Below are 20,710 nucleotides of genomic sequence, written 5' to 3'. Positions count from 1 at the left end.
CTGTTTCCAAAAACATGCAAAAGCATGAACAAGTGCTTTAACTTTGAAAAATGCACTGTTATATTTGATCAAGTATTCTACAGAAGTCAGTTGTATACAATAATACTACAAAGATTGCTTATTTACTTTTTTATTTATCAGGGCTTTAGTTTTCATAATACCACAACTATAAACATAGGATCATGTATCTAAATTCTTTACAGTAACGGAAGTACGAAACCAGCGTGAGATAACGATGATTGAAAATATTTTCCAATTCTCCCAGTGTCACTATGCAAACTTCACCTTTAAAAAAAATTAATGGAATTGGACTACAAATTTTCAACTTTAATTCCTTTAGTGTATGCCATATTTCCCAGAAAAGAATATTTTGGTAAGAGCAACCTTCCATTGTGATTAATATGTAAGACTTCCAGCTGAACCCTAACATTTCCATTGTGCGATTTTAAAAGATAGTTATTTTATAAAAGTTCTTTCCCCAGACACAAACAAATTATGGTAATTAATTTAGTTTTGTTTCCCCTCAATATCATGTGAAGATTTTTATTTGCTGTGTAAAAGCAGTATGAGATGTTCACACAACTGTAATCGATTTACTTTGATGCAAAACACTGACACACTCAATGGTGTTTCTTACAGAAGTTTCTTACAGAAGTAAGCAATAAATCAACCAATGATTATTATGTACATTAACTATGTGGGAGTGAAAAACATACCGTGCTCTGGAATTATTTCAGCTTGTCTTGACCTAATTTTGTAGCCATGACGGGAAAATTACTGATGTAAAGTAATTTTAAAAAGACAAGATCTGAAAATTGATTCTAATCATGAGATGGGATGAAAGAGCAGATCTTGTACTTGGAAACTAGAAGAAAACCACTATCTGGTAGGTAGCTCTGCTCTACACAAGTCAATTTCATCTGAAAACTTAAAGAGTGAAAACACTGTTCTGCTTCACCAGCAACATTATACGCAAATTTTTAATGACCTAATATAAAAGTAACCATACATTAAGTCTTATGGTCAGTGCCTGCCTTGTCTTGGTCTGTAGCAAACAGCAGTTTACATGTTCAAGTGAAAATCTAGTGACAAGTGAAAATTTCTTCCTGAAATGCCACTAACATTAAACTGCAAATGTAAATTGCTTGCTAGCAGTCCTGCAAATGTATCAGGGTAATTATTTCTATGAAGGTCAGGTATCTAGCATATGGATCAGTAATTACAGATACAAAAATGACATTTTAAAAATACTGGCTCAAACTGTTTAAGCAGCTAACAAGTAAACTGTACTGTACTTACACACGATGTAAAGTGAACAAACGGTCAAGGTCAAAACATCTGCATCTATAGATTGACAAATACTGATGTAAAATGAAGGAGAGAAATAACACATTTATAGAACGGAGAGCTACATTAACCAAAGCCTGCAAATTCTGTAATTTAATTGAGAAAATATATGACCCAGCTGTTTTCAAATACATCAGTCAACATTATTGTTAACGCCAGTCGACAAAGAAGATGAGAAGAGTTTTTGATTAGATAAAGGAATTAGTAGATGGAACAACAGTCCTCCAAAATGTACATTTACCTGTTTGCAAGGGGGTGAAGGCAAGTCTGAAGATTGAAATATGGCTAATAAGAATGTCCAAAGGGGGCAAGAAAATTCAAGGCTACATTCAATTAATTTGAACTCCGGTAAAATACTGAAATAAATGATTTCAAGTGTAAAAGGCTTCAGATCACCCTTAAAGCTGGCTTTTCATAATACTAAAATACTTTTACTCTTTAACCAGCTGACCATGTGACAAATACCAGGACTATCCATAACTTAACCAAACTGAGTCAGCTTTCAGTTACACTCATCTGAAATATATTAGCAATAGTAGCATTAAAATTTTTCACACATTAGGATACCAAAAGCCAAAATACCTGCAACAAGCCTTTAACAATTGCTAGTCACATTATCTGTCTCCTAAGTACCATAATAAGCTTACTTAACTTTAGATGAATTCTTGAAAACCAGTTAACAACATAATCACTTAGTATTTAACTAGAAGAAAGAACATACAAGATTTCAAAAACCAGTTGCCTTTTCAGAAAGTCCATGTTTTTACAAAATCAAAACCTATCAAAGAGGCAAAATTGAAGTAACTACAATTCATACTTTAATGAATAAAATACTCTCTACGTACCTATATGAAATATGCCAGTTGGGTATTTATCAGACCAGCATTTTCTACCAATTATTGCAATGAAGACAAATATATGTCACAAAAATACCATTGTGGTAGAAAGAAAATAAATGGAATTTGTGTGCAAGGTCGAGGGCTTAGTAAGTCACTTAGAAAACAACCAATGACATTTGGAGGCAAATCATTCAGTTGTTAAAATCTAAAGCCACTCTATACAGTATGGCACCACCAGGGACAACTTCTAAACTATATAAAAAACATATTCACTATCTAAGCTAAAATAAGGGGCTTGCAGCAAAACACTTGGAAATCATGGGAAACAGGATAACCTTAGCTTTTTTTTTTGAAGTATCATTTAGTATTACTGTAATTAAATTTGTCTTGTAATTATATAGCAAGGTATAGAATCTAGATATATTTTAAACTAGATTATTTCTCACTATCCAATTTATTTATATCCTTTTGGAGTCTCCCAGAACAATCCTCAGGTTAGAGGAAATGACCTATTCACAGGTTTGGGCTAGAATACCCAAGCCTGTTACTGGGGCACTAAGAGTGTTAGAGAACTTCATCCAGTTGACCTCAAACCACCAGTATAATTTTGGCCATATAAGGGGCAACTCAATAACATGAAAGATAAGAAAATAATTCAATTTAACTTAAAACTCTGAACAAAAGGGTTTGAGTTTAATGCTGCTTGAACGTTGTCATTCCGGAGAGGGTCAGAAAGAGAAATACTAATCAGATGATTTTACAAGGACCTTGTCTTTATCCTTCGATTCAGAGAAGGATCAACTTGAAAAGCAATGGAAAATTATACAGAACTGCAGCAAAATACCTAAATGCTTGAGACCTTTCCCCTCCCTTGGGTACTTCCATTGAGCCGTGGGCTCCTCCAGACACACGAACCTCTCCAATTCATAGTGCCCCAAGAGTTAAACTGATGGACAAGAGAAGGGGTTGTCATTCTGAAATCCTCTTATGATTCCAGAACAGTTACTTCTGCATTGCTAAAAGCCTCCTCTTATCCAGCATCTCAGCCTGCAAATCCTTTTTTAAAATTATCAAACCTCCTTCCCCAACACCAGGATATTAGAGGATTCAAGGGAAGTGAAACAGAGATGTTCAATTATTTCTTATGTGTTCCCCCTCTAAGCACTCTGTGGATATAATGGCAGATCAAAAAATGAATAACCCTACAGGCAAAGGTTTTCATTAAGAGGTCAGTATAACACAAAAGAAAGGGGAGCTGGGGTGTAACCCCTCATGGAAAAAGTCTGCAAAATGAAGAAATAAAGGATCAGTGTTAAGAAGTGGGGTATACAGGGACTGAAAAACTTCAGACAGTTAAGTAGCAAGATCGCTATCAAGCAGCCTGGGGGGAAAAAAAAAATCAGGTGAGTTTTTCTCTAAAAACAGAAAAAAAGGTATAATTTTTTTTTTTTTTAAAAAAAAAAACAACAACAAACAACTGCCTTTGGTTCAATAAATTACCTGCTGAACAGGTACAAACTGGCTTTTCTATTGGGAATTTTTTTTATAAATCTGCCTTTTGTGGATACCTGCCAACTTCTCCCCAGTTGACAAGTATAGCAAGTAACACATAGCATATAACTCCCAGGGATATCCGCACTTTGGCATCACAACATTGTCAAACATTACTGAGTGTCTTGGACTTCTTGTGAAATAGCTCAGAACTGGTTTCATTTTATCGGTGAGAAAAGTGAAGCAACAGGGAAGAAAACAAGTAAATCTGAGGCAAAGAAATGACCAGGTTTTTTTCCTCTTTCCTTTGTGCAACCAACTCCCAGACCTCAGATTTGCCCTTTAACTTAGTATTAGTTATTTTGCTATATGCCATTTAAAACACAAAGTCAAATAGGGCACAAATTCTTAAAGCATGAATTCTCATAAACAGCTTATTACTCAACCTTATTCAAAATGCACACACCGCTAATGCGGTTCATTCTGAAGGCTACAGCACTGGAAGAGAAAGATCTGATTTCACAGGCAATGTATAAATTGATGAATGTTTCAAATTCTCTTCTGTCTATCCGTCTATCCCTCTCTATATATCTAAACATATCTCTATATCCTGAGAGGTATAAGGGATATAAATCCAAAATCCAATGTCAGTAATTCTTTTGGAAAGTGTAGAAGGTTATTTAAATACAAATAAAACATTTCAATTGATTCCGCTTCTTTTATGAAAGGAAACCCAAAGCAACCCCTTCATTGCACTGTCTTAGCATTCACATTATGTGTAATGCTAACAAAACAAGCTGGCACCAGAAACAGCAGCATAAGAAGAAATGGTATGAACAATTGAAGAGTAATATCTCGAGGCATTGATTTATCTTGATCAGAAAATGCTCATTACTGTTTCTGACAGTCAATGACTTTTTTTCTGCTGTATATGATGTCTTCATACATATGTGTGTATATATATTTATGAGAAATGTTTATGTATAGGTATGTGCTTCGTTGTTTTTATGACATGATCAAGAAAGCAAGCGACAATCAACATTTATCAGATGCTATGTGAACAAAGCAGTAATCCACTGAGGAAAGCCACAGTTCTCAAAAACGATAGCAATAACTTTATGTAAATCCTCAGGAAAAGAAATTGGAGAAAGCAGCACTAGCTCTGCGATTCAAATTGAAAAGCACAAAAGTTTTTGTAAATCATCTCATTACTGGAAAATGCAACAACATAAACAAACCAAAACCAATAAATCAATGAAACTTTAAAAAACTTTTTCCAGTTTTAGTCACTAGGTGGCACTAAAACAAAAAAAGTTGAACTGGTCTTACAAACGTTACCTTGAAATGGGAAATTTTACACTTTGGTGTAGGTTGTTGGTGCTTTCTGTGACTGGAATCCATTTTTCATTTCAACTAAAACAATAACATATTCTTGTATGCCAAATGAGGGAAGAAACAGGAATACTAAAATCAAAACTTCCTTCTCAAAAAAAAATAAATAATTCCCACATTGAACACAAGAGGTCCCAGCTCCAAAAGGATGAAAATCTATTTTTCTATACAAAAGATCCACATTACCAAACCAGGCATCTTAATTTCCAGCAGCTTTACCAGCTGTGTTTACAATACTCATAGTGGAAAAGCTGTTAAACAATTTCTTGTCTAAATGTCTTTATCTCCAAAATCTGTAAAGTGATAACATTCTTACTGAATATTATTTAACACCAAATCTATGTAAAAGCTCAGACTTTCCCAACCATCCTTACTTGCTGCCTCCCTATTCTTTACACATCCTGGTTAGTTTACTAACATCTACTGATTCAACTTAGCATGTTTCTTTTACCATAATTTCCTGAAATTATACTTCTAAGCAACAAATAAAAATCAAGCAAAAAACTAAAACAATTTTAAAAACCACCCTTCCCAAACTTCCGACATTAAGTGAGCCCCTGCCTTAATCTGTATGTAAATTGTGTATCTTTAAACATTCATAAAGGTTTATCTTTTATATAAAATCATATAAACTTGAACAAAGCAGTAATTCATAAACTTGCTACAGAGACAAAACTTAACTATTTAAAATACCATGATCAGGATAGCTGAATAAAACAGAAACATCATTCTGGGAATTGTGAAAATTGAGAAAAATATAGTCAGCTTGCTGAAGACCTAATCAGATCCTACTGCTGCTGACTTTCAATCTGCTGAGGTTTGTTGCTATGCTACTTCTACCTCATGGCTAAATCAGCTTGGTGACCCAGTTGTATCTATACGTATTAAATGAGCAATAGTGAAATAGATCTGATTTCATCAGGCTTTTCTCTTGTAGCTAAATCCAGCCTTGCTGGTTTTCTTTTCCTTTTTTTCCTGCTGCTTTAGGCTTGGTAATAGGATTTTAAGGTTAATCCCAAGAACAACTGAATCTTGAATAAGGCCTGTTAGAATCTATATTTCAGGAGTGAGAAGATATTATAAATATTTATCAGAACCCATTTAGAGAATAGTAAGAAAGCAATTTGCAAAGTTCTATTCCCATGTAGATCTCAGTACACAGAAAATTTGAGGCAGTTCAAGCAATAAAGGCTTTGTAATTTGACATGCCAAAAAGTATGTGGTGTCAAACTTTAGGATTCATATCTTGCTATAGAATAATTGTTTTCTCCTATCCTATGATTTGCACACATAGTCTTCAGGTATACAGTACAACCCTACATATACATTGTAGAGAAATTCTAAAAAAACTTACTCTAGTACAAGAAGGAGCACACCTGCATTTCTTAAATTGTATTGGATGAAACAAAATTAGGATTATATACCAGTTTACACTATTGGCGATTCCTGAAATTTAAAGTGTATCACATTTCATTGTGAAATGTATATACAGTGTATTATAGACCAGAGGTAGCAGCTTTCAATGACAACAAAACTTTAAGATCATGAAATACCTGCTGAAAAAATTATTGTAGCATAATACGAGACAAGTGTTTGGAAAAAGACCAAATACTAGGACAAAATCTGCTCTTAGTGAGCTTTGTTAATCTTTCTAACCAATATAATTACCTGCACATAAATCAATGCAAAGATCCCACTGAGTACAAAAGGTTTAATGTTCAGACTATGAAGTATGATGCTGTGCTGTGAATCTGAGTTACAACAAAGGATGTCAGTGTAGGCTGAAAGATGAATTAGCTTAGCAAGATGAGCTCATTTGTGGTCATTCCATGATGCTATGGCAAAGTTAGCATGTATTATTTACTTACAATCCTATGTTTCTGACTGCTATTGAAACTTCAGTGCCTCCCAGAGAAAGCTGGCTGATCTAGCTACTGCGCTATGGTAGCGCTGCAGTCCTGCAGCCTGCACTGTGTGGCACTGCTACCCAGAGGCACTCTAGAGAAGGGCTCTAACAAGAAGACACTCTCTAGAAAATTATTTTATTGTCAGTCTGACTGAGGAAATATTCATGCAGTCAAATTCAAATTGTTTAGAACACAACACAGCATTGGCCAAAAAGATGAATCATAGAATCATAGAATATCTCAAGTTGGAAGGGATCCATAAGGATCAAGTCCAACTCCCTGCTCCTTGCAGAACTACCTAAAACTAAACCATGTGACTAAGAGCGTCAAGCAGACATTCCTTGAACTCTGACAGTTTTGGTGCTGTGACTACTTCCCTGGGGAGCCTGTTCCAGTGACCATCTACCCTCTTGGTGAAGAACCTTTTCCTAATATCCAAACTGAACTTCCCTGGCACAGTTTCATTCCATTTCCTTGTGTCCTATCACTGGCCCACAGAGATAAATATTTGAGTGCTTAACCGTTATCTATAAATTCACTGGATATATGGGGTTGCTACTCAGGGCATCAAAAGCAAGATGAACGGTTAGTCAGTGCAGCAAATTACAAGTAGACATACATGTCAGCATCAGGCCACATAACTGGGGTGTGGCAGGGGGCTGCAATGTCATCTCCATATTCCCACAGCTTGACTTAAATGTGCCTGTCACCCTTGCAGGGCAGAGCCATGTGCCTGGCTGCACACGGTGCCTGGGGCTCGCGAGCAGTAAGGAGGCTGCAGCAGGACACTGCTGATGTGTGAGACGCTGCTGCTAAGGCAGGGAAGCATGAGACAGGGGAAATTGTCTTGAAATAAGACTTGAGAAGTTGATGAGTATTTCATTCATGATTTGTCTTAAGTTAACAGTTCCTTTAGACTCACACTAAACCAACACCTTGCCACATATGGCTTAAAATGTTCACCTACCAAATAGATAAGTTTTATAGAAAATACATTTAAAAAAACCCGACCCTAGAACAAATTGCCCCCATCCTATCCCAAATTTATGGACAGACTGCATTTTTTTCTTTTTTCATTAAGATGGTGAGTCATCTTTCCCCAGAAGAATCATCAAAGCTGGCCCAGCCCAGCCTTTTCAGAACTGGTAAGGAATGAGTTCATTGTTCGAGACACCATTCACCCACCACAAATTTTTAATTATACTCACGATGCCCCCAGTAATTGTCTGCTAGTTGTAAAGCTGACTCAGAAATGCACTTTTGGTCCAGGATATGACATGCCATAAAAAATCACAGGATCAATGATACAGCTAATGAAGCAGGGGTCTCTTTAGTAAGACTTGTGCTGTATTAAAAATTAAGAAACTGGAAATAGCCAACAAGATTTATTAACCAGTGGAACCATGAGGTAGAGCTATAACCTCACTTTATATACTACTAAACTACTCATTTTAAATACTACTAATATACAACAAAGATAGGATTTATTCTGGAAACTGCAGAAGCTCATGCCATGTGCTGTTGGAAAGCCTGACTTCCTGACATTTGACAAGTATAAGAGGAGACAATAAAAATCTGTATTGATGCCCAAAGCAATTCCTCAAAGTGAGAATGGAGGTGACTTTTCTAGTCATGTGGAATCGTCAGCTCTACGGTACAGTAATAAATGTAGTTTCCAGCAACATCTCTGCTCCTGACATCCTTATACAGAATTTCAGCTTCCAATTTCCATGCACTCAAGTACTCTATTCCCGAGAATTAATACTTTGTGACAGATCTAAAATGAAACCTATCTAGGTTTAAGATTTTCCCCATTCCTTTGCCAACTCTTTCCACTTTTTTTTCTCTCTTACATACCTTTTGAACATTTTTTTTCCACAGCAAACCAAAGTTACAGTTAATAACACACCAGTAAAAAAAATGTTGATATGTTAAAACAAACAGTAACACACAAGAAGAAAAATGAAGGTGTAAAAAGCCCCAAAAGCGTCTGTGGTTTTTATTCCCACTGACTCCCTTTTGCATTCTTAGGTGAGCAGAGGGAGTATGATTCAGCTCATCTCATTTCAGTGATCTTTTAATTGGGAGTCCAGCCCAAGAGTGTGGCCCAGGTTCTCCCTACAGCCAGTGGAGACAGACTGGCATTTCCTGACAGTAATTTGCCCTCAATATAGTCAGGATGACTTATCTTCTGGAGGCGTTTTTCATTTCCCACAACTAACTAGGGCCTGTGCAATAATTATAATACAGTAACCCCCCTTTTTGACTGAGGGAGGTTGTATGGGAGACATGGGATGCAGGGGAAGAATATTTCAGGACTGGACAGAACTTACTACAGAATATGTAAGGGGAGAACCAGGGTGAGGAAAGGGATGGATTTAGGTAACTTGGGGATAAACAAGTGGAGAGAAATAGAAGCATAAAGGGGAAAATTGTTGCTCCTGTGTAAATGGCTTGCTGGTATTGCCTGGCCATGTCCTGCATCACATCAGCGCAGTCTGTTCTGCCTTCTTATTAAATTTCATTTCTATCTCTTTTCCTGGGTGAGGGACTATCTATTCTGCATGTGTACCTGTGTGTGGATGTGCGAGCCCAGCAACTGGAGTGAGACCATGAGTCTCAGGGCTGGTTGTGCTGCTCCATGGGGCAGCTAGAGAGACTGGAGTGTCTTCTGTCAGCAACTGGAGTGGGCCTGCGGGTCACAGGGACACGTGTCCATGATACCACCACCTGGAATGAGTACCAGGTGCTGGTCCTGGGGGTCTTTAGGAGTGAAGCGTGCGTGCGTGTGTGTGTGTGCGTGTGTGTGCGTGCGTGTGTCTGTGTGTCTGTGTCTGTGTGTGTGTGTGTGTGTGTCTGTTGTGTCTCTAAGGGTGAGATCACAGTTGCGGGGTTGCCAACTGGGAAAAAGGGAGACCTTGACAGCTCTGCCTGTGTATACGGGATGGTCTCTGCCAGCAACTGGAGTGGGGTTATAGCCACGGGGGCTTGTATGTCTAGGTGGGAGCAACAGGGCAGACTGCAATCTAGGGGCAGCTGCTGGGCAAATGGAGTGTCTGAGCCCAGCTGCTGGAGGGATCCACACAGTATCTATCTAATCAATCAATCAATCAATCTAATCTATCTACCTATCTATTGATACCTATCTATAGATAGATAGATATTCCCACCAGCAGCCTTCCATCCAGCTCAGCCAGCAAGGGGAGCAGGAAGAGGCTGTTGGCACTCTCTGTGTTCACTGGAGTGCTCTGCATTTTTCTGTTACCTGTGTGGCTGGCCTGATACGTATGTATCTACATGAATATATGTTATGTGGTATATACATGTGCTCCATGTGCATGTGCCCACTGAGAATGCATTTTCAGCCTCACTACTAGTTGGATATGTGGCATGGAGCTGTGGCAGCCTCACCTCTCTTGGGGTGTTGAATCTGGCATGATATGCTTTCCCTTAACAGGTAAAGTAATATATAATAATAAACAAATCCCTGAATTCAGATGGCTTGGTTATTATTTAGTAACTCTAAAAGAAAAATAACTTCATCCACTAAAGGTTTCTCAAGTTTGTTTGTAGCTATGTAAGGCTCAGTTTAAATGAGAAATCAGGAAAAAACTATTGAAACTTCTGATTTCTTCCTAAATTCTCTAGCAATTTATCAGGTATGGCTAGATGGCCTTTGAATACAAAGATGAGCAGTTTCTGTGTGGGATCTGTCTGTACTTTTAAGACGGCTTACTAGCTTGAGCACAGTCCTGAGCTGAACATGGCAACTTGGCTTTTGTAGATTGTCCTGGTGCTAGCTGTAATTCTCAGAGAGAGACTTGACCCTGCACTAACATTGCCATGGGTTTTATGTTATATTACTTTCACATAATGGCATATTATTTGAACCCAGATAGTAAACAAAAACTGTAAACATATACCATAATTAGTGCTGTCTGGTGGGAAAGGGTATGTTGGTGCTGGCTGACCACCAACTGAACATGAGTCAGCAGTGTGCCCAGGTGGCCAAGAAGGACAAGAGCATCCTGGTTTGTAACCAAAACAGTGTGGCCAGCAGGGCCAGGGCAGTGACCGTCCTCCTGTACTGGGCACTGGTGAGGCTGCACCTTGAACATGGGGTTCAGCTTTGGGCCCCTCACTGCAACAGGGATGTAGAGGTGCTGGAGTGTGTCCAGAGAGGGGCAACACAGCTGGTGAAGGGTCTAGAGAACAAGTCTGATGAGGAGCGGCTGAGGGAACTGGGGTTGTTTAGCCTGGAGGAGACTCAGGAGAGACCTTATTGCTCTCTACAAATACCTGAAAGGAGGTTGTAGGCAAGTGGGAGTAGGTCTCCCATATGACAAGTGACAGGACAAGAGGAAACGGCCTCAAGTTGCACCAGGGGTGGTTTAGATTGGATATTAGGAAAAATTTCTTCACTGAAAGGGTGGTGAAGCGTTGGAACAGGCTGCCCAGGGAGGTGGTTGAGTCACCAATCCTGAAGATACTTAAAAAAATGCATAGATGCAGTGCTAATAGTTGGAGTTGATGATCTCAAAGGTCTTTTCCAACCTAAATGATTCTACGATTATACTATTATTACAGGACAGCAATGTAACACTTCATCTTAATTTCTTTACCATGGCCTATTTTGTATATGTTCGTTTTATAGAGGTACTTGCTGTGCTGTCTTATTGCACAGGCAATATTGTAGGGCTGGTTAAACTGAAGATAGCAAGGACATTGTAAGTACACTAGGGATAAGAAAGAGCCTAACTATTGGACACGTTTCTTGCTAGGTAGGGCTAAACTCTTAGAGTATACACAGAAAACAAATAAATACTCCGTAAATATTCCCTATTTACAAAGATAAAGGCACCACACAAGGATGATTAAGTACTTTCCAGTCCATTAATAACTAAGGTGTATGATGAACAGCTGCTTGGGTTAAACACTTAAGTCAGCAGGACAAAACAAAAAGAAAAAAACAATCAAACAACGAATCAAAATCTTTATGTATTCTTAAGGCCAAAAGGGGCAATGAGATACTCTAATCTGACCTCTTGCACATTGTCTCACCACCCACATACCACTGGTTCTTAAAATTCCCTTGGTTACTTCTGTAATAGACCTTAACAATTACATTTAGTGGTAGATGTTTGCTTAAAGTGCATCTTCCAGGAAAGCATTAAATATTGATATGAAGACAGCAATATTTTTCCTTGAAATTTGTTGAGACATATTAACTATTCATGTGCCATTCAAATTCATTGGGCTTCAACTAGTGATTCTTGCAGTGTGTTTCTCTGACAGTTTTGTGAGTCTATGGATGCAAGAGTTTTCCCGCTTCTCAACTGTGATCAAATCCATTATCAGCATATTTATTTACGGACCCCAGAACAGCCCCCCAAAAGGTCAAATACTGGAGTTTGAGAGCATGTATGAATTCCAGCTTCTCAGATGACTCACTCAGGACTCTGAGGAGATGCTTTCAAGAACCAAGCAATCAACCATAAACCACTTCTGGTCCTCAGAGAATATACCTACAATCTTTTTTTGTAAAATCTGAGCCAACACTTTTTGTGTTAAATTAATCTTATGATCCACATTTATGTAATGCTATTCAGCCAGAACAAAGGAGATATACAGTCAGAATCTCAGTTCAAATACTCACCGTTTGCCTCCCAGAAGAGAAAGTGAACCATCAAACCATATAGTATTTAGATGAAAAGTTATCTCTAGCCATGTCACTGAAGCTGTACAAACACTTCTAGTTAATCATGTGTGATGAAGAATGCAAGAAGATTGCAAGAAGTTTGACTGCTAGTGGTGCCTCACTTTTTCTTGATACAAACTGTGTAATTTTCTTTCCTGAGGATCAGGTTCCTACTGAAGTCAATTAACCTCATGTCAAAAAAGCCACGTAATACAACATCCTCTCAACTCTAGCCCCATGTGAAATACTTTAACATAGCATCAAGTCTTTTCTCAGCTTTCTTTTTAGAAGGGAAGCAAAATTAAACTGTAATTCTGCAGACAGACAAACATTTCATGGTGTTGTTTATACTACACATTTCTTGCTTCCACTTCTACTCTCATTAATCCATTAAAAAAATTCTTTCTAACTTTTCAACAGTTGCTGGGTTTCCATAGTTCCCAGATTTTCTTCATTGTTATTTGCAAAATACTCATCTTCATTACATTTGCTAAACACATCCTCCAGATACACTTCCCATTTATTTCCATAGATACATAGCCTAGATCTACCTGCAATTATTAGCAATGCAGAAATTGAATACTAGATTTTCATCTTAACATCTCTGAGTTTTGTTTAACCCAGCATCTACAGTGCTTACTAAACACAACTGTATGAATATATATATAACAATTCACTTCGTTCCTGAATAGGGGAAGTGCAAGATAATGACCTTCCATTAAGGAATGCTAATGATTTTCCATTAAGGAATGCTCTTATGAAGCTTCTCTGTAGCTATCATTTTCTTGAAAATGAGCCATTCAATTTAAGAAAAACTGCAAGGTCATGATACAATTAGATGGACTGTTGTTAAGAGAATCATGAAGCTCAACACTCAACCCTCAACCTGCCTTGATATCACTTTTCACTGACTATGAAAAAAAAAAACCAACCAAACACCACCCACGCCCCCTGCAAAACAGTAATATATATTTGTTTACTGCCTCACATAGCTGTGAAGCTGAGGAGACTGTATACTCAACTGGAGCTACTGTGATTCGTTATCTGAAATGTTCCAGGATTAAAATACTAAGATTACGCAAACCTACAGCGGGAACTTGAGTCTCTATCTTTTTTTAATTTGTCAAATAATGAAAAAGATGGCAGGCGTCTTCATATTTTCTCCGTAATATTGTCCATCGTGGAGAATGAGAAAGTAAGGACTGAATTACATTAGCATGTCTGCTGGTAAGCCCCTTCATACAGGAGTCCTTTTCATACCCTCTTCTAGATCCACCAATAGAACGACTTCAGTGCCAGTATCTCACACTGATATCATGATTAATTTTGATTTCTTCCTCAAACAGTGATTTTATTTAGAAAAACTAACCACCACTGAAATTTTCTGGGTTAAAATAAAAAAAATATCACATACGAAAAAAATATAGGTTACTCTATTTGAGTATGCAATTTATTTTACAGTTCACTAAAACCCCACTAAATGGAAGTAATAAAGGAAACCAACTTTAAGTTATTTTTCAAAAAATTCTGGAAGTTTTTGCTGATTTAACAGAAATACATTCATACAAATCTAAAACTTCTAGCAAAGAAAGCATAAGCATGACAGGCTACCTGGCTGCAAAATCTAGACTCTGCCTCTATTCAATAGGACTTCAGCTAAGATTTCCACCCATGGCATGTTCGTTACATTTTTAAACAAGCTTAAGTTATTTCCCAGAAGGAAGGAATGTCTCCCTGTACCTAAGAGAATATAGGTGCAATCTGAACTGCAGAACACAGGAAGGAACATGGCAGCAGAAAGGGAAAGGAGCCCTTTGATAAACTGAGAAGCTCTTTACATAACTGTCTTTTTTCTCTGTATTATCATATTTAAATATTTTAATTAGGAAGGCATAAAATAGTATCAACTTGGCAGTAAGGGGGCAAATTAAACAGGTTTTCAACCACTGAGCTGTGGGAATTACATCATAAACTGCTATTAAAAATCAGTGGGAAAAGGGGTGTATCATCCACAGATTGCTTTTATCCCCAACGATAATTTCATAGGCTGCGTGCATAGTGTTTTCTTTGAAATCAATTAATTCAGATATCTCCTTCCCTCTGATTTTAGTTGATATGCAGAACTGCACAAGAGCAGATGAGCTTTCAATATTCCCAGAACATGATTCTCTTATCCCTAGTATGCTCATAACATTTAATTTCCAGTTCCTAAACAGTAAACACTAGTTTGGATTTTTACAAAGGCTGTATTATTTTAAACAGTCCTACAGCTCCTGACCTTTAACATGTTTGTGTAAGATGGGTTTTTCCTTTGCATGGTTCTCCGCACCTCTACAGATTTGAAGTTGAAACGCATTTCCCCTGCAAACTGCAGCCTACCCACAATCATAAACAAATTATACTCTCTGTGTCAACATTTGAAACCAAGTCACTAAATCATAACGTGCTGGGATGGAATTGCTGCCTCTATCATCTACCACTTACTGCTATCAAAGCATATAACCAGATTAGTGGGAAAACAGCTGTATTACTCATACATTTAAACTCTTTCAAACAGCAGTTTTTCTTTCTTCAACAAAGCACAGCACTTCAGATAAGAAAAATGCAAATCCCAGAGGAAATCATGACATATTAACCCCTGGCAATCTTTACATGACTTAATACTTCATTCAACCTTTTTTCACTGGAAATAAATGTAACTATATTAAATCAGTAGAACTAATGTATTTTAACACACCTACTGTTCAGCTTTTTGTTCCCTAGGATTTCTCCATATACCAGGCATGGTTCATTAAATCATCCTGTCACTTTCTAGAAGTGATTTGCATGAGTTTAAATCCACGTCTTTCAGTTATAGGCATGAATCATCACACACATGGGTTTTGTGGGACAACATCTTGGCAGAGGTTAGCAGTAAAACAGCTCTCTAGTTAACTCAAAACCTCATTACAAAACACTCTATGGTTATTAAAGCTAACAAGCCATAAAACAACTGTTGCTTTCTTGGCTAAAAGACCTAGGAGGAAAAGAAAAATTGTAGACAAATTCTAGTTATTGCTAGTGTTCATATATCTATCGCTAATATTGTATTAACTGATTTTTTTTACCTAGCTTTTTGGAATTTTAATTAGTCAATAATACCAGAATGCTTAAAGGGAAAATGTCCTTAAGCAGTAACATGAAATGTATTGAATAATAAATAAATAAAACTGAATAAGAAAAATATAGAAATTGAAAAAGAAATAAAAATTATTTCACCTAGAACAAAATGTTTAAGATGGTACCTTGGGGTTTGGATTTATTAGGAAAGCACTGGAGTTTGATTTGATTTAGACATGCCTTTATCATTATGGGTTGTGAAGAATAATGATATAGGTAATGATAAGAATCATAGAATCATTTAGGTTGGAAAAGATCTTTAATATCATCAAGACCAACCTTTAAATCAGGACCATCAAGTCTACCACTAAACCATGTCTTTAAGTACCACATCTACATGTCTTTTCAATACTTCCAGAGATGGTGACTCAACCACCTCCCTGGGCAGCCTGTTCCAACACTTGACAACCCTTTTGGTGAAGAAATTTTTCCTAATATCCAATCTAAACCTCCCCTTGTGCAACTTCAGGCCATTTCCTCTTGTCCTGTCACTTGTTACTTGGGAGAAGAGACCAACACCCACCTCACTACAAACTCCTTTCAGATAGTTGTAGAGAATGGTAAGGCCCCCCCCCGAGCCTCCTTTTCTCCAGGCTAAACAACTGGTTTCCTCAGCCGCTCCCCATCAGACTTGTGCCCCAGACCCTTCAACAGCTGCGTTGCCCCTCTCTGGACACGCTCCAGCACCTCAACGTCCCTCCTGCAGTGAGGGGCCCAAAGCTGAACCCCGTGTTCGAGGTGCGGCCTCACCAGTGCCCAGTGCAGGGGGACGGTCACTGCCCTGGCCCTGCTGGCCACACTGTTTTGGATACAAGCCAGGATGCTCTTGGTCTTTGGGCACACTGCTGGCTCCTGCCCAGGGCTGTCACCCAGCCCCCCCAGGCCCTTCCCCCCAGGCAGTTCCCAGCCCCCTGCCCCAGCCCGTCGCGCTGCGCGGGGCTGGTGTGACCCAGGGGCAGGACCCGGCACTGAGCCCTGTTGAACCTCCTACAAGTGGCCTCGGCCCATCGGCCCGGCCTGCCCAGCCCCCTCTGCAGAGCCCCCTGCCCTCCCGCAGGTCAGCACTGCCCCCAGCTCGGTGTCACCTGCAAACCGACCGAGGGTGCACTCGGTCCCCCCATACAGATCCCTGGTAAAGATATATAATCAGAACAGAACTGGCCGCTGTTCCCATACTGAGCCCTGGGGAACACCACTTGTGACCGGAGTATCTTTTGTGTAACACCATATCTCTAGACAGTCCTCAGATCATTTAGAAAAAAGGAAAAATGAGATTATTTTAAAATTAGACAAGAATTAAAGAATCATCTGCCTTTTAACACAGTACAAAAACCTAAAAAAACATGAAGGTTTTCAGCAAAGGTATACAAGGAAGAATAAGTGGGAAAAGAGTAAACAGTAAAATGAAGAACTTAAAATTGCATACATGGCTTTCATTTAGGAGGTCTGAGATCTCATCTTTATTCAAATTTTCAAAGATCAAAACAAATGATCATTCTAATGCAATATGTTTTACTTGAAGTGTCAGGATACTCACATAAAAAAGAAGAAACATACATGAAAAGAGTACAGCAATTAATACCACCTTTGTAGTGGATGAATACTGTATAAAAACTAGTCCTGTGTATATGCTTTTGTGAATAATCTTAAGAACACATAATACTGAGTGTGATAATATATCATCATCTTCAGCAATGTGACCTCTGGTGCTTAACTTTGAGGCTTTGGTTGAACTGTGGAAAAACTGAGAAAGAAAAAAAAATAAAAAAGGAAAACTGAAAAAAAAAGGGAAAAATCCTAAAAAACCCACCATAATTCTGTGTTCACTGTTCTTGCTTTAAGAATGCCTTGTAGTAGTACTACAATCATTTGTTTCCCATCTATAGCTTATGATTCCCTTTCTGTTAAGAGAAATAAAATGTCAGAACACGACGACTCACAATTCCAATATGCAAGTCATACAAATATATGAAAACATAGGTTACACAAAAGTAATTGCAATACTGAAAGGAACTTACATCGGCTTTTAAATGACAAGTGCACAACACCAAATAATACTTTATAAAAGATTTAGAGACACCATGTTCTGTTATTTATATTTCTGTGAGTGTTGCCTTACTCTGAGGATGAGTGCAGCATGACCAAAAAGTCCTTTGGTTCTGCAAATAGCTGATGTGTGCCTCTAAAGTTAATTCAAAGAAAAAACGTCCTTACATATTGTAAGTTACAAACCACTGCTAAAATGCACTGTAGAAAATATTAAAAGATTGCTACATTTGATACAAATCCCAGCCTTGGGGACCCACTAGAATAACACTGAACCTTAGCTAATAAAATAACCTGAGCCTAAGGAAGGCTTAGCACTAAGATACACTGTTTCTGGTCAGCTGTGAGCAAATGAAGAAACGAGTCGGAAAGTTGTGAAATCAGGAGGTAGTGGGGGTCCAGATTTTCCAGCCGCAAAAACTGGCACAGCTCCAATGAACACAGTAATCAATTTCCAGCAGTTTAGGATTATAATCTTTTTTCTTTTTGTTTTAAACCAGTGAACCTAACAATGAGATTTCAGCTCTCTAATGTCATTACAGAAAAGCTTATTTCCTATAATAACAATAATAATAATAATAATAATAATAATAATGAACATTAGCACTTTTTTCCACTGCTATTTAGACTAAAAAAAATGGTCTAATCCACTATTAAAAAACTTTAACAAAGGAAATGCCACTGCAAATAAAAGCTTCTTTCTACTACTTGGAGAGAGGTCTAGCTAGACTGACAGCAAATGATGCAGCAATAAGCAGTGCTCAAAGAGATTTCTGATAGTGATATTTCAGCCCTGCAGGCTGGCTACAACACATCTGTAGAAGTTGAAAATGGTCTCCAAAATCATTCCAGTTCCTCACCATGCAGGCTGTCTCTTGTCATTAAGACTATGTCAATGTCCCCATCCTAAAGCCTTAGAATCAAAGCTCTACAGTTCAGCAGCTTAATAAAAAAACAAAAAAGCCTTGCCCAAGGCTAGATCATGACATCCAAGGTATCAGCCTGAAAACTGCAAGTTGCCCATACCATTTTCCCCCTCCCCAAATCTATTTTATTCTGCCTTCAGCTTTCTTGAAAACCAGGAATTTGTACTTCAGATTCCAGGGAAGTGTCAGAAAGACTAAAATACCATTAAAAAAAGCAAATCCAAACTATTTTAGAGAACTACTTTGAAACTCTATTATACAGAAACAGATTTTTTAAGTATTGCAGTCAAGTTTGAAGTGTAGTAATCATAGGTCCTACTAAAGTTTCAGATCATGTTCTTGAAGATCTCAGCTGCTGAAAAGCCAGCCCTGAAAAAGCCAGCATCACCTTCATCTGAAACTCCTTACAATCCTACCTTTCTCTTAACAATCCTCTGACCTGCACATCACATATGCTCTCCCCCTATGTATAAATATGTGCATTTTAAAGTTCCTTCATGGATTCTCCCCTCTAATATGTTACTTATTATGGGAAAAAGGTTTTTTGCTACCCATCAGGTTCCTAAGTGTAGAACTTCCCAGCAACACCCCTTTGGCAGGTCAGATGTATGGCTGTATAGGTTCCATCATCATGCATCAATTAACACAAGCAACCCAAGTATCTGCTGTGTGGAAGAAGGAACTTCCCCTTATCTCCTCTGTATCATTTTATCTCATACCACAGTATAAAACCTGGGAACCACCAATTATTTCAAGATAATTTGCATATACCAGTCAAATAGAAGATGTGTTACAGAGACCAGAATAATATACTAGAAAGGAGAATTTGGCTACAGAGGTTTTTTAATTTACTTTTGCCCTTCACTCAAATGTATAGATAGCAACAAATCTAGGACTTTCATTATATTTACAAGAAAACAGTAAGCCAAATGTTGTATTTTGCAATATATTTTAAGTCTCTTAGCAGCTTAACATTCAAGTATCTCATATGTGGCAATAAAACCAGTTTGCTTATGGCTTTGTTGACAATCCAAATTTTGTGGAAAGAACAGATACTCACTGAAACTACATTCACAAAGTCATCGTCAGACAAGGTCTCTAACATCTCAATGACTGAGGTGCGGATCAGCTTCAATGTCAATCCACTGACACTCCCGCTCCTAAAAGAAATCCACAAGATAATAGAAAAAATGATTTAAACAAATTTTATTTTAAATGTACAAAGAAAATACAGGACACCAACCAGCACTGTCACTGATTTCACACTAAATTTGTCAATAATTGTCCTGAATTCTCCAACTCATCAGGAGTATTGTTATAAAAATTAAGTCCAAAACTGCCATTCAAAGCCCCAGTCTTCTGGCTCAGGTGAAGTCATAATGATTCATTATTTCCTCATTTTCATTTCAAGAAATCTGTGTTTATCACCTTCAACCAATGCATTATCTAAACATTTTATACCCCTACACACAGATTTAGAGCTTTAGATTTTCAAATACTCAAATGACAGCTTGTTTGATTCAAGGCAAAACCTAAGCCGAAGTGAAGAGATAGCAAATGTTGATAAAACTCACTGATTATATGAAAGCACTTCACTACATTTAAAAGCACTAAGTGCAAATTCTCTTACTGAGAATTTTTTCAGCATAAAGCAATCTGTTTGACACATTAGGTTCAGTGCTTCCTTGAGTCCCTCAATATTAGCGAAACAAAGGAAGCTTTGCCAAGGCAAAGAGATAATTTTTATTAATTTCTTTGCTCACTTTCTATTAATGTTTTATAGTAACCAAATTTGGCAATTTTTAAATATGTACAGTAAAGCATGTGAAGTCTGCACACATTCTCACCCTTCAGGATCATGAAATCATGATTAAATGTACTGTTATGCTTCTAGTCATTTGGGTT

At 37.7% G+C, this 20,710-nt stretch overlaps 1 protein-coding gene across 12 annotated transcripts in view; it reads right to left on the bottom strand.

The window, feature by feature from the left end:
• CACNA2D1 (calcium voltage-gated channel auxiliary subunit alpha2delta 1) overlaps window positions 1-20,710 on the bottom strand; it is a 433,696-nt gene that overhangs the window by 93,268 nt on the left and 319,718 nt on the right. For all 12 annotated transcript variants that reach the window (XR_003561824.2, XM_027811464.2, XM_055712038.1 and 9 more), the window contains exon 10: window positions 19,866-19,965. Coding sequence is in view for 11 of the 12 variants with exons in the window: in XM_027811464.2 (XP_027667265.1) it covers window positions 19,866-19,965 (100 nt within the window). In the remaining variant the exon portion in view is untranslated. The remainder of the gene's footprint in view (window positions 1-19,865; window positions 19,966-20,710) is intronic.

Source organism: Falco cherrug, chromosome 5 (genome assembly GCF_023634085.1).
Source record: "Falco cherrug isolate bFalChe1 chromosome 5, bFalChe1.pri, whole genome shotgun sequence".
Classification (NCBI taxonomy): domain Eukaryota; kingdom Metazoa; phylum Chordata; class Aves; order Falconiformes; family Falconidae; genus Falco; species Falco cherrug.
Note: the sequence above shows the minus strand (reverse complement) of the source record. Positions and strands in the feature narration are given on the sequence as shown.